The sequence below is a fragment of the Mobula hypostoma genome, chromosome 9 (genome assembly GCF_963921235.1).
Source record: "Mobula hypostoma chromosome 9, sMobHyp1.1, whole genome shotgun sequence".
NCBI classification, from domain to species: domain Eukaryota; kingdom Metazoa; phylum Chordata; class Chondrichthyes; order Myliobatiformes; family Myliobatidae; genus Mobula; species Mobula hypostoma.
This window is the reverse complement of record NC_086105.1, coordinates 112,116,225-112,129,638: the sequence shown is the minus strand read 5'-3', so window position 1 is coordinate 112,129,638 and position 13,414 is coordinate 112,116,225. Positions and strand designations below refer to the sequence as shown.

General features: G+C 40.5%; 1 protein-coding gene and 1 long non-coding RNA gene across 2 annotated transcripts in view; one reads left to right on the top strand and one right to left on the bottom strand.

The window, feature by feature from the left end:
* Positions 1-3,288, bottom strand: part of LOC134351962 (uncharacterized) — an 88,085-nt gene extending 84,797 nt beyond the window's left edge. Inside the window, exon 1 of the long non-coding RNA XR_010019319.1 lies at positions 2,809-3,288. This is a non-coding gene — a long non-coding RNA (uncharacterized LOC134351962). The remainder of the gene's footprint in view (positions 1-2,808) is intronic.
* LOC134351961 (actin, cytoplasmic 2) lies at positions 1,934-5,725 on the top strand. Its single transcript, XM_063058931.1, has 6 exons — positions 1,934-2,077; positions 3,295-3,430; positions 3,512-3,751; positions 4,240-4,678; positions 4,784-4,965; positions 5,096-5,725. Exons 2-6 carry the CDS (start codon positions 3,308-3,310, stop codon positions 5,237-5,239), a joined length of 1,128 nt encoding a protein of 375 aa, XP_062915001.1. The 5' UTR covers positions 1,934-2,077; positions 3,295-3,307; the 3' UTR covers positions 5,240-5,725.
* The last annotated feature ends 7,689 nt before the right edge of the window (positions 5,726-13,414 follow it).

Genomic DNA, 13,414 nt, shown 5'->3' with positions numbered 1-13,414 from the left:
CTATTCTTCACCTTTCCCTATTTAAGCTCCATCTACTATGGTATTGACCACTTTTCACTTCTCTGTAAACCGTGTCTTCTTTCAGCTCGCTTTCCAATAATTGGCACAGTGCCTCAGATCTGGGTATAGTGGTTCAATTTTGTCTACACATTGTTTGCAAGTTCTCTCTGTGGCCATGTGGGTTTCCTTTTGGTGCTTTGGTTTCCTCTTATATGGTAAACTGGCTCAAGCAAATCACTTATTTGTGAAACTTAATGGCGAAATGAAGCAAAAGGGAAGCTAAAGCGCATGTTTGAGAAAATCATTTGTAGGGGTTCAGGGAAATTAGAAGCAAGATGCAACTAATAGGATGCCTCCTCTTGATGCCAGCAAGGGCTAAATGGCTTCTTTCTGTATCATTGTAATTATGAGATAAAATTACAGGCCAACAACATGAAATATTAACCCTGTTCCTCTCCCCATGGACGCTCCATGACCTTCTAAATATTTCTAGCAAATCTATTTCACTTTCCCAACAAGCTTTGCATTGTCAACAAATATGGATACACTACAATCTGCCCTTTATGTACTGTACATGGATTGCAAATAACTTTGGGATAGTTATCTTTCTGCACTCCACTGGAACATCCTGAGGACAAGAAAGACGCTTCAGATTACACAATTATCTGTAACATACTTTCTTGCTGAGAAACCCAAGTCCATAGTTAGCGTAGAAGTGAAAATGGTCCATCCTGGTATTGATAAATCAAGTGGTTCTCTTAATTGACAATTATTTCAACTGACTTCTCTATAATTATTGGAGATAGAACCCAAGCCAATGCCGGATTTGATGTTTTAGGTTGCTCTAATGTTATAAATACTAGATAGTATTAGCTTGTTGAAAAATCTTTGTGCATACTTGCTTACAAGTAGTTTAAGTGGGCAGCTATCTCACAAATACTTTTTAATCTAAATATTGATAGTAGCGCTCATCTATGTTAATAATAATTAAAATATTTTTAAAAATTTCACACCCACTATTTTGATGTGACAACGAACAATTGCCAAGGTATTTTTGATTGCACTTCATTCGAAATTTGAGGGTCTTTTGCTGATCAGATACTCAGCAAATATATATTTAATGTATTATATCTAATGTTTTATCGTTGTCACAATTACCCTCAATTTCCTCTTTTGCAACAGGACAAGTGGTTAACAGATTCACAATTCTAGAGTGCATAAAGTAGTGGCTTATCTTCCCCACAGAAACATTGCATTAAGAATCATAAGTAGTTTAATATTAAACATATAATAGTGGGTTAATCTTATCCTGTTACACTGATTATAAACTATCCTTAGGTAAATAATGTTAAGAGACTAAACAGTAATATTTTACTACGTATTACCGGTTTCCCATTTCAGTAAACTACCATGTTTTACAATAAGCCCCGACTGATTGTTCAGTTCCTCAAGTGCGGCGCAGTGATCTGTGATTATCAAACGTGGAATGGGAGAACTGCACCGTAAGATTATTTGGTCCATCGTGTCTGCAATACTGAAATAAAAAAGTTCAGTTTCACACCGCCCTTTCTTTGGGATTCCTTTGTTTTTACATCCCTCAATTATTTATGCACTGACCTTCGCTAAAACTCTAACGCATCCTGCTTCCACCTATTTGCATATTAGGCAACTACATGACAATAAAAGCACCAACAAAAGGAGGGGCAAAACCGACCCTTCCCATTTTGTATGTATCTATTGGGTGGCAATAGGAGCCTTGGATATCGCAGGCGGGTGGCCATGAAGAAGGGCAATGATCCCGGCCCGGTCACTGGTGGGAAGGAGTGGGGGTGGAGGGAGGGAGTTAGAGTGAGAGAGGGAGTTGCCGGTGGGGAGGGGGAAAGGTGGTGACGCTCAGCCAATAGATGCTGCGCTTTCGCAAACCTTCCCTTTTATGGTTACAGAAGGGTGTGGGCGGGACCCTCGCGCGGAGCCGGTATAAGAGGGACGGACACGCCGGCTCGCAGCACTCTGAGGCTTGTTTGAACTCACCGGCTGATTGCGAAGCCAGGCTTGCACCTGTGAAGGGAAACCAACGGTAAGGATTCAAAATGCAACAGAAAGATCCCATCAATAAGATCATTTTTTAGAAAAAAAGGTTTGTGGGATTGCAGGAACAAACATAGTGGGGAGGGGAGAAGGAGAGATTCCAGGGGAGTATCATGGAGTATTTCGTTCCCGGGAGGGGTTATTGGAGGTGGGTATTAACTAAGCGCTGCGTTAACGGGGACGAATTAAAGCTGGAGTCTGGGAATAATGGAAGTCTTAACGAGAGGGAAAAACATTGACAATGGCGTTGAAGTGTGGATTATATGGGATGGTGGGACGGGCGGATAGAGTGGCTGAGGGGCGGGATGATGGATCTTTCTGGAAGCGCCAGCCACTGGGAGTCTGTGCCACGGAGCGAGTGACCGACTGGTGACGGTATCCGGCCTGCTGTGCGCCGGAAAGATGTGTGTGTGGGGGGGGAAGAGGTGTTTAAATGCCCGCTGCCGGTTGGCCCATCCAGCGGCGGCTGCCACCGGGATGGGTGTAATATGCCGGGCGGTGAGATGCATCTGCCGGTTCCCACTCGGAGCACGTCTGGGCGTGGTTCTCCCTCAGGACTTGCGGCGGGGTGGTTGGACTCCCGACCGGGTCGAAGCGTCAACATTCCGTACCAGTGCGTCCCTTAGCCGGGCGGCTGCTGTAGCACAGATCACGGTACCTCTGCTTGGCGGGCGGCAACCTTGCGTTCGGCGCATGCGTCAAACCGGTAAAACTACATACCTCAGCGGGCCAGGCGGGGGCGGGGTGGCGTGGAATCTTCTAGCTCTCCGGCATCATCTCTCTCTAACTTGGGAGAGTTGGCGTTGAGTATCGGCAGCGTACTCCGTGGTGCGAGGACTTTGTTCCGTTTAGGGAGTGGCAGCAGGTTGTGTTGGATCTTATCCACTGCTTTCTTCTAGTGGTACAAGCATTGCCTTTTATGGCAACAGGAGGGGCAGTCGGCGGCGTTCCTTTGTCTGCCGGCTAAACGTTGGCGCTGCAGTGCTAGCGCCCTCTAGTGTTCGTGCGCGCATGCGTCCGGGCGGAGACACTCCGAAGAGGACTCGGGTGGGGAAGGAACTCTTGTAACCATTACATCTCTGGCACTGATTGACTTAGTATCGAGCAACAATTGCACATCTTTCAGACCTAGAAATTAATTTCTCCCTGCATATTCCCTGTGTTTTTATGAATTGGAACGTTGAGCATTGTACATTCCTTTTATAGGTAATAAACAGCCATGGATGATGAAATTGCAGCACTCGTAGTTGATAATGGCTCTGGTATGTGCAAGGCTGGTTTTGCTGGAGATGATGCCCCACGTGCTGTCTTTCCTTCCATTGTTGGTCGCCCAAGACATCAGGTACAGGAATGACTGCTTGCATTCAAGGTACAATTTCTTTGACGACTAGTTACTAATGAGATGTCCCTGTGTTCTTTTTAGGGTGTGATGGTTGGAATGGGACAGAAAGATAGCTATGTTGGTGATGAAGCCCAGAGCAAAAGAGGAATCCTGACTTTGAAGTACCCCATTGAACATGGCATTGTAACCAATTGGGATGACATGGAGAAAATTTGGCATCATACTTTCTACAATGAATTGAGAGTTGCGCCTGAAGAACACCCAGTCCTGCTTACAGAAGCTCCCCTGAATCCCAAAGCCAACAGAGAAAAGATGACACAGGTACTGAAATTGAAAATGACCACATTATACCACCTTGTTGCCCTCTACTTTTCTTTCTGAAAACTCCCTTTCATTCTTTCCTATCCTTGTTCACAGGGAATCTTTCAAAGATGACATTCTTTCCTGGAAATTGCAAGGTTTCATTTGCTTTCTCACTTTTGAGTTCCATTAACTTATGCATGTTTTGTGTGCTATTCTAATCTTCAATTGCATACTGTTGGTATAACAGGTTGAATTTGGGTATTTATTGACTTTAATTAGTTTCCATTATTTCAGGAGTTCAGGGAGGAGGGATTTAAGTCCTTGTAAATAATTGCAAGAGTCTTGACTAGCTCTTTATCTAGAGTAGTAATTTTGCTATAAATCATTGCATGCTTAACTTCTGATTCTGCTCTACCACTGTCTCAAAGTTTAGCATGTTGATGCCCCTAATTCTTTGGTATTCCATTTGAAATTTTGGCCAATAACCATCACACTATCTTTTACAGATCATGTTTGAGACCTTCAATACCCCTGCAATGTATGTTGCCATCCAGGCTGTGCTGTCTCTGTATGCCTCTGGTAGAACCACTGGTATCGTGATGGACTCTGGTGATGGTGTAACCCACACTGTGCCCATCTATGAGGGTTACGCCCTGCCCCATGCTATTTTGCGTCTGGATTTGGCTGGTCGTGATTTGACAGACTACCTCATGAAGATTCTGACAGAAAGAGGCTACTCTTTCACCACTACAGCTGAGAGAGAAATTGTCCGTGACATCAAGGAGAAACTCTGCTATGTTGCACTGGACTTTGAACAAGAGATGGCCACTGCTGCTTCATCATCTTCTCTGGAGAAGAGCTATGAGTTGCCTGATGGTCAAGTGATCACCATTGGCAATGAGCGATTCAGATGCCCTGAGGCGCTCTTTCAACCATCTTTCTTGGGTATGTGAATGAACTGACACAAGCAGTAAATGTCCTAGTGGTTGGGTACTGCTGATTAAGATGCTGGGTGTTTAATTTGCTAATTAAAATGATTTGTTCCAACAGGTATGGAATCCTGTGGTATTCATGAGACCACTTTTAACTCCATCATGAAATGTGATGTAGATATCAGGAAGGACCTGTATGCCAATACTGTCCTGTCTGGTGGTACCACCATGTACCCTGGTATTGCAGACAGAATGCAGAAGGAAATCACTGCTTTAGCTCCAAGCACCATGAAAATCAAGGTAATTATAGGCTTGTGAATCTTGTGTAGTCATGAGGAAATGTATAGTGTTGGTTAAAATTTATGGCTGTGAAAAGCTTGTCTGATGTCAGCCATTAACAAAGTGTACTAATGAATTTTTTTGTTTCTAGATCATTGCTCCACCTGAGCGCAAATACTCAGTCTGGATTGGAGGTTCTATCTTGGCTTCCCTGTCTACCTTCCAGCAGATGTGGATTAGCAAACAAGAGTATGATGAGTCTGGACCTTCCATTGTCCACCGTAAATGCTTTTAAGTGGACTGTAACTGTCACAAATGATTGCGCGAGATGAATTGGCATGGCTTTAGTGCTTGTCTCAGGAATAAAAACTGGAACAGTGAAAGTGTTGGTGGTATTTTTGGCAACAAGCATCCCAGAAGTTCTGCGATGAGTTTCAAGGACTGAATTGTACATTAGGCATTCCAAATATTGATGTAAAGGATTGCATTGTCTTAAGGTTATAAAGCCTCTGTGAAGGCTGCCCAAAAGTGGGAGCAAATACTTAACCTTGTGTGTAGTATTGCTTATATGTAAATTATGTAACCGAAAAAATGTCCCGTTTTGTACTCTTCCGCCTTAAATTTTCGGTCCTCTTTGATTTTGGTATGCAAAAGCTTTACCTTTATACAACACAAGTGAGGTTTACATCCCTGGGCACAAAACAAACCATTTAAAACTTGATGCCAGATTGTGGGACCTACACTGACTAATACAATAAAGTGCACATGTTTAAATGGAAAATAGTTTTGTGCAGTTTTTTAAGACAACTGTCTTATTGTGTTGACTTGAATTCCTTATGCAGGTTTGTTTGCAGGCTGGTCTATTTAATCTACTTTGTTCCATATTAAGTTGTACTATTGCTGTGCCCTTCTGTGGCAATAGAGTAGAAGATGCATCATTCTTCACGTGGGGCTTTACCCCAAAGGGGTGACTTCTTTCTTCTTACTAATGGTCAAAAGAGTGAAAAGGCAATGCTGTCTTAATATTTAGATTTCACAGTAATTGTTTCCACTGCAGTGTTCTTTCGTGGGAATGAGCTTCCTTACGGAAAGGCAGTAACAAACGTTCTTGCTCTTTCTGTAACAATTGCTTTTGACCAGTCAATGTTAGCTGAGCTGAACCTGGAGGACGACTTCTTGTCTGTCTTCTGACCTGTTTGGTGTGGGTGCCCCTACCAAGAGCTAAAACAAGGTCCTGACTCACTGGGTCATAGTGTTTGGGGGTTTGTTTAACTGAATGTCAAGGTTGTGGTCCTCTCGAAGGGGGAATGAGTTCAGCTGCTGCTGAATTGACCAACTTCTCCAGGCATTTTTTTAAATTCTCCAAGCATTGAAGGCTTGGTATTTTTCCCACCTGAAGATCTAGGCAAGTTTGGGCCTTAGATCATTGGGATTAAGAAGCAGAATTCTAACTCCCAATTAATGGACCCATAGTAAACGGCCTAATTACAGAATATCAATTGCCATTTCATTCAGAAATATTGTTTTAGTTAGCAAATGCTAACTAAACAGTGTAAAAGTTAAGAATTAATTAGATTAACTGGTTATTTCTTCCCTGTGGTCAAGAAGCTTTTTAAAACTTTCACCTATTACAAAAGTGTACAAATGTCACTATCTCTCTAATTGCCTGTTTCAGAGCATGGTAAGTTGGGGAAAATGTAAGCATATTAAAAATAAATCAATGAATCAAAGTGCACTAAAGCATAGTTTAATAGCGATGTTTTCAGTTATTACACTAGTTTAGCAGGTTTTTTTCATTTATCTTCACCTTTATTTCCATGCACCTTACCCTTTAGATTTGTGTGAATTATGATCATCCATTATACAGCCCAGAAATAGGCCCTTAGGGCCCATCTGGTCCACGATGAACTGTCCAGTCCATGCCATTGACTTACACCTGGACCATACTCCTCCATATACTTAATCCAAACTTCTGTTTAAATGTTGAAATTTAACCTACATCCAGCAAATCTTATGGCAGCTTGTTTAACACTTAACCAGCCTCAAGATGAAGTTCATCCTCAACTCTCACCTTTCACCCATCACATCTAGTTCTAGTCCTACCCAATCTCAGTGGGGGAAAAACTTACTGCATTTGCATCACCCATACCCCCACAGAATTAAGTGTATTATCAAATCTCCCATATTCTGTTTTGAATCTTTTCTACAACTTGGGTCCTCCAGTCCTGGAAACATCCTTGGAATTTTCTCTGCTCTCCTGTGGGTGGGTGGCCAGAACTGAACACAATACTATTATGCCTCATCAATAAACTGTACCACTATAGCATCCTAGCTCTTGTACTCCCTATTTTGATAAAGGAAGGTCAATGTGGCAGAAGCCCTTTTTATGACCCTATCTGCGAGTGATGACTCACAAGGAATTATTGATCTGCAGTCCCAGATCACCCTATCACTCAGTTCTCCAAAGTGCGACACCTTGTCTATTAAATTCCAGCTGGCCCAGATCCTGCTGCAAGCTTTGATTGTTTTCACTCTACCACACTCCCAATCTTGTGTCATCCACAAATTTTCTGATTCATGTTCAATGTTCAGAAATATGTCTGGAAATGTAAGAATTAATAAATTATGGAAATAATTAGTGGCTACTCAGATCAGTCTTTGGGTATCTAAATCATTAACAAGTTAAAGATGCTCTGCTACATCCATTTCGGATTAATGGGTTTTCTTCATGCATCAACCTGAAAACTCTGTTTCTCTCATTACACATACTGCCTGACTTATGACATATGCTGTAGTTTGGGATTTCCAGCATCTTTAGCTTTTGTTTTGCAACAATATGTTTGGTCCTTTCATCTAAGTCCTTAATATACGAGGGGTGATTGATAAGTTCGTGGCCTGAGGTAGAAGGAGTCAATTTTAGAAAATCTAGCACATTTATTTTTCCTACATTTATACACTTAGTCCGGCGGTCGTGGAGCATACAGATCCCTCCTTTGTAGAAGTCGGCGTCTTGGACCTCCAGAAAGTGGTCCACAAGTGATTGATAAGTTTGTGGCCTAAGGTAGAAGGAGATGAGTTATTAACTTCAAACTTTCTGCATTTTCACTCAGAGTTGAACTGCACATGCATGTAACTAATGAGAGATATATAACTCATCGCCGTCTACCCTAGGCCACGAACTTATTAATCACCCCTGCTGTAGACCACTTCTACAAAGAAGGGACCCGTATGCTCCATGACAGCTGGGCTAAGTGTGTAAATGTAGGAGGGGACTATGTTGAGAAATAAGTGTGCTAGGTTTTCTAAAATTGACTCCTACCTGCAGGTCCATAGTTTCATTATACTGATGTAAGAATGCAATTGGTTTTGGACAGACTATATGCGCTGCAATCAGTAGCTTGTGTAAAAGACTGCTATTAAAATTCATTCATGCAGGTGATCATTGTCAGTATATCACAACCCTTGAACTCTTAGGAAGAGTGGATATAGGATGATGTTACTGGCATTGAGCACTTCGCTCACTTTCAGTGTTCTTCCATTAAGATAATAATCTGCCTTGTGATTTCCCTTACTGAAGTGTATGCTTTAACATTTCCCCACATTAATTTTCATTTGACAGTCTTTTGCCACTCACTCAATCCATATCCCTTTGCAAATCTACTATCCTTCTGGCTGTGACCCTAGACCTAATGTAATTAAATCAAATGGACAAGCAAGTCATTCCATCGTGAGGATTGGTAACAACATCTCTTTGCTGATCAGCAACGCAACTTGTACCCTGCTCTACTCTCTGAGTACACATGAACGTGTGTCTAAGTACAGCTGCAATGGCATCTACAAATTTACCAACAACACTACTGTCGTTGGACGACACAAATGATGAGGAGTAGCACACTGGAGTGAGGTAAGTCATCTGTACAAGTGGTGCTGCAACAACAATCTCTCACACAATGCCAGCAAAACAAAGAGCTGATTGTTGACTTCAGGAAGGGAAGGAGGGTAAGCATGCACTGATGTACATTGGGGTATCTGCAGTGGAGAGAGCTAGCAGATTTTAATTCCTGGGTGTTAACATAATAGATGACCAGTCCTGGGCCCAACACATAGATGCAATCATAAGGAAAGCATATTTGCGTCTTTATTTTCTTAGGAGGTTGAAAAGGTTCAGCTTATAATCAAACACTCTAATGAACTACAGATGTACTGTTGAAAGTAACCTTACTGGTTGTATCATGGGATGATATGTTGAAGTTGTATAAGATGTTGGTGAGTCCTAATTTGGGGTATTGTGTGCAGTTCTGGTCACCTACCTACAGGAAAGACATCAATAAGATTGAAAAAGTGCAGAGAGAATTTACAGGGATGTTGCTGGGACTTGAGGACCTGAGTTATATGGAAAGGTTGAACAGGTTAGACCTTATTCCCATATTCCCTGTTGTTGTTGGTAGAATCTCAGGTGGTGACGAGCGGGCATACAGGAGTGAGATATGCCAACTAGTGGAGTGGTGCTGCAGCAACAACCTGGCACTCAACATCAGTAAGACGAAAGAGCTGATTGTGGACTCCAAGAAGGGTAAGACGAAGAAACACATACCAATCCTCATAGAGGGATCAGAAGTGGAGAGAGTGAGCCGCTTCAAGTTGCTGGGTGTCAAGATCTCTGAGGACCTAGCCTGGTCCCAACATATCGATGTAGTTATAAAGAAGGCAGGACAGCGACTATACTTTATTTGAGGAGATTTGCCATGTCAACAAATACACTCAAAAACTTCTATAGCTGTATCGTGGAGAGCATTCTGACAGGCTGCATCACTGTCTGGTATGGAGGGACTACTGCACAGGACCGAAAGAAGCTGCAGAAGGTTATAAATCTAGTCAGCTCCATCTTGGGTACCAGCCTACAAAGTACCCAGGACATATTTAGGGAGCAGTGTCTCAGAAAGGCAGCTTCCATTATTCAGGACCTCCAGCACCCAGGGCATGGCCTTTTCTCACTGTTAGCATCAGGGAGGAGGTACAGAAGCCTGACGGCACATCCTCAGCGATTCAGGAACAGCTTCTTCCCCTCTGCCATCAGATTCCTAAATGGACTTTGAATCTTGGACACTACCTCACTTTTTTCTTTAATATATGGTATTTCTGTTTTTGCACTTTTTTTAGTAATCTATTCAAAATATGTAATTGATATACTTGTTTATTATTTCTATTATTTTTACTTTATTATTTTTTTTCTCTGCTAGATTATGTATTGCATTGAATGCTGCTGCTAAATTAACAAATTTCACGTCGCATGCTGGTGATAATATACCTGATTCTGATTCTGAAATTTCACGTCACAAAAGAGAATGTGGGGAGATTTGATCGAGGTATACAAAATTATGTGGGGTATAGACAGGGTAAATGCAAGCAGGCTTTTTCCACTGAGATAGGGTGAGACCAGAACTAGAGGGCATGGGTTAAGGGTGAAAGGTGAAATGTGGAATTTATCTGTGGAATTCTCTGCCACAACAAACTGTTGAGGCCAGTTCATTAGCTATGTTTAAAAGGAAGTTAGATATGGCCCTTGTGGCTACAGGGGTCAGGGGGTATGGAGGGAAGGCTGGGTTCTGAGTTGGATGATCAGCCATGATCATAATAAATGGCGGTGCAGGCTCGAAGGGCCGAATGGCCTACTCCTGCACCTATTTTCTATGTTTCTATGTTTAAAGGGAACTTCTTCCCTCAGAAGGCGTTGAGAGTGTGGAATGAGCTGCCAACTTAAGTTGATGGGACTAGGCAGAGTAATAGTTTGACCTGGACTAGTTGGGCCGAGGCCTGTTTCTGCGTTGAAGTGTTCTATGACTCTATGGTCTGGTACGGAGATTGGAATGCACAGGAACGCAAGAGCATGCTGAGAGTAATGAACTCTGCCCAACACATCACAGGAATATCCTTTCCCACCATTGGCATTATCTACAGGAGGTGCTGCTTCAAGAAGGCAACATCTAGCATCAAAGATCTCCATCACCTGGACCATGCCATCTAAACATATCTACCAACAGGTAAGAGTTACAAAAGCCTGAAGTCCCAGACTACGAGGTTCAAAAACAGCAACTTGCCTTCAACCATTCGGTTCTTGAACCAACCAGCAAAGCCCTAATCGCTACAGTTTTGCAACATTATGACCTCTTTGACCATCTTGCACTAAAATGGACTATTTTTGGTTCTTTTTTGTTTTCATGTAAAGTTTTGTATAGTTTATGATTAATTTTTGTTTGTCCTGTGAATGCTGCTTATAAGATGCTATATTTCCGAACAGTAGCAAGCATGTAGGCTACAAATTACAAAGAGAGATAGAAAAGGCATGTAAAAAGTGCAAAGTTGCAATAATTATGGGGGATTTCAATATATAGGTAGACTGGGAAAATCAGTTTGGTGCTGGATCCCAAGAAAGGGAATTTGTAGAATGCTTATGACATGGCATTTTAAGAACAATTGGGCCCACTAGGGGAACAACAGTTCTGGGTTGGATGTTATGTAGTGGCCCAGATTTGATTAGGGAGCTTAAGGTAAAGGAACCGTTAAGTAGCAGTAATCATAATATGTTAGAATTCACTCTGCAGTTTAAGATGGAGAAGCTAAAATTGGATATATCAGTGTTTCAGTGGAGTAGAGGTATTTGGGAAGCTGAAAAAGCATGAGAGAGGAGCTGGCCAAAGTTGATTGGAAGGGAACACTAGCAGGGATTGCAGCAGAATAGCAGAAAGTCAGTTTTATATTTTTGGGGATAAAAATAATAGGCTCTTAGCTTCCCAATTAAGGGCAGCTAGAGCGAAAAGACAAATTTTAAGGATTCGTAAAGATAATGGAGATATAGCAAGTAATCATGAAGACATTAATAATATTTTTCAGGATTTTTATTCTGATCTTTATAAATCTTAATTTCCTGCAGACTCCTCCAAAATGAAGGCTTTTTTACATAAGATTAAATTTCCTCAAATTACTGTTGAAGATCAACAGATCCTTGATGCTCCAATTACTGAGCATGAAATTCAGAAAACTGTGTTGTCAATGCAATCAGGTAAAGCTCCTGGACTTGATGGTTATTCGGTAGGATTTTACAAAAAATTTGAAAAATTTCTTTCTCCATATCTTCTGGAAATATTTCATGAATCTTTTGAGAAAGGTAATTTACCTCCTTTTTATGAAACTTCTGTTTCCTTAATCCTTAAGAAAGATAAAGATCGTACTGAATGTTTATCATATAGACCTATTTCGCTATTAAATGTGGATGCAAAAATTCTTTCTAAGATAATGGCTAACCGTTTGGAAAATATTTTAACTAAAATCATCTCTATGGATCAAACCGGCTTAATTAAAGGCCATTACTCTTTCTCCAATGTTTGGAGATTTGATGAACATTATATTCTCATCACTATCCAAGATACCCCCAAAGTGTTATTTCTCTTGATGCAGAAAAGGCATTTGATAGAGTTGAATGGACATATCTGTTTAATGTATTAGAGAAACTAAGCTTTGGTAATAATTTTAATAAGTGGATTCAAATGATCTATAAGAATCCAATTGCTACTGTTATTACTAATAATTTCAGGTCTCCTTTTTTTTCACTCTCATGAGGTACTAGACAGGGATGTCTATTAAGTCCTTTATTATTTAATCTTGTACTGGAGCCTTTGGCTATAATACTCTATGAAGCTAAAAATATTCATGGTATCTCTATACTGTATATGGGACCACATGTAAGATTTCTCTTTACACAGGTGATCTTTTGGTTTTTCGAACCCTGAAGAATCTATCCCTAATCTTTTGGAAACATTAAATGATTTTGGAAAATTTTCAGGATATAAACTTAACTTAAATAAAAGTGAATTGTTTCCATTAAATGCTCCTGTTTTTATAATATAAACGATATTCCATTTAGAATCGTGAATTCTTTTAAATATTTAGGTATTATCATTACTAAAAAATATAAAGATCTTTATAAAGCTAATGTAGTTCCTTTAATGGACTCTATGAAACAATTATTTTCTAGATGGAACCCACTTACACTTTCTTTAATAGGTCGTATTCATGCCGTGAAAATGATTATTTTACCTAGATTTTTATGTATTTTTCAAAATATACCTATCTTTTTAACTAAAAAAATTTTGATCAAATTGATTCTATTATTTTGTCCTTTATTTGGAATAATACAAAACCAAGAATTAATAAGTATCATTTACAAAAATCTAAAAAAGATGGTGGACTTGAACTACCTAATTTAAGATTGTATTATTGGGCTGTTAATATTTGACAATTACATTTTTGGCCATATTAGCTTGATAAGAGCCAAAAACCAGCTTGGATTGATTTGGAATTAAAAGCTATCAAACAATTTCATTTAACCTCATTATTAGGAGCTTCATTACCTTTACAACTTGCTAAAATTCCAGATTTAAATCTCTACCCTGTAATTAAACAGTCCTTACGG

Coding starts and splice junctions, on each gene's coding strand:
- LOC134351961 (XM_063058931.1), top strand. CDS start 3,308: ATGGATGATGAAATTGCAGCACTCGTAGTTGATAATGGCTCTGGTATG. Junction 3,431..3,511: donor TTGGTCGCCCAAGACATCAG/GTACAGGAATGA, acceptor TGTTCTTTTTAG/GGTGTGATGGTTGGAATGGG. Junction 3,752..4,239: donor ACAGAGAAAAGATGACACAG/GTACTGAAATTG, acceptor TATCTTTTACAG/ATCATGTTTGAGACCTTCAA.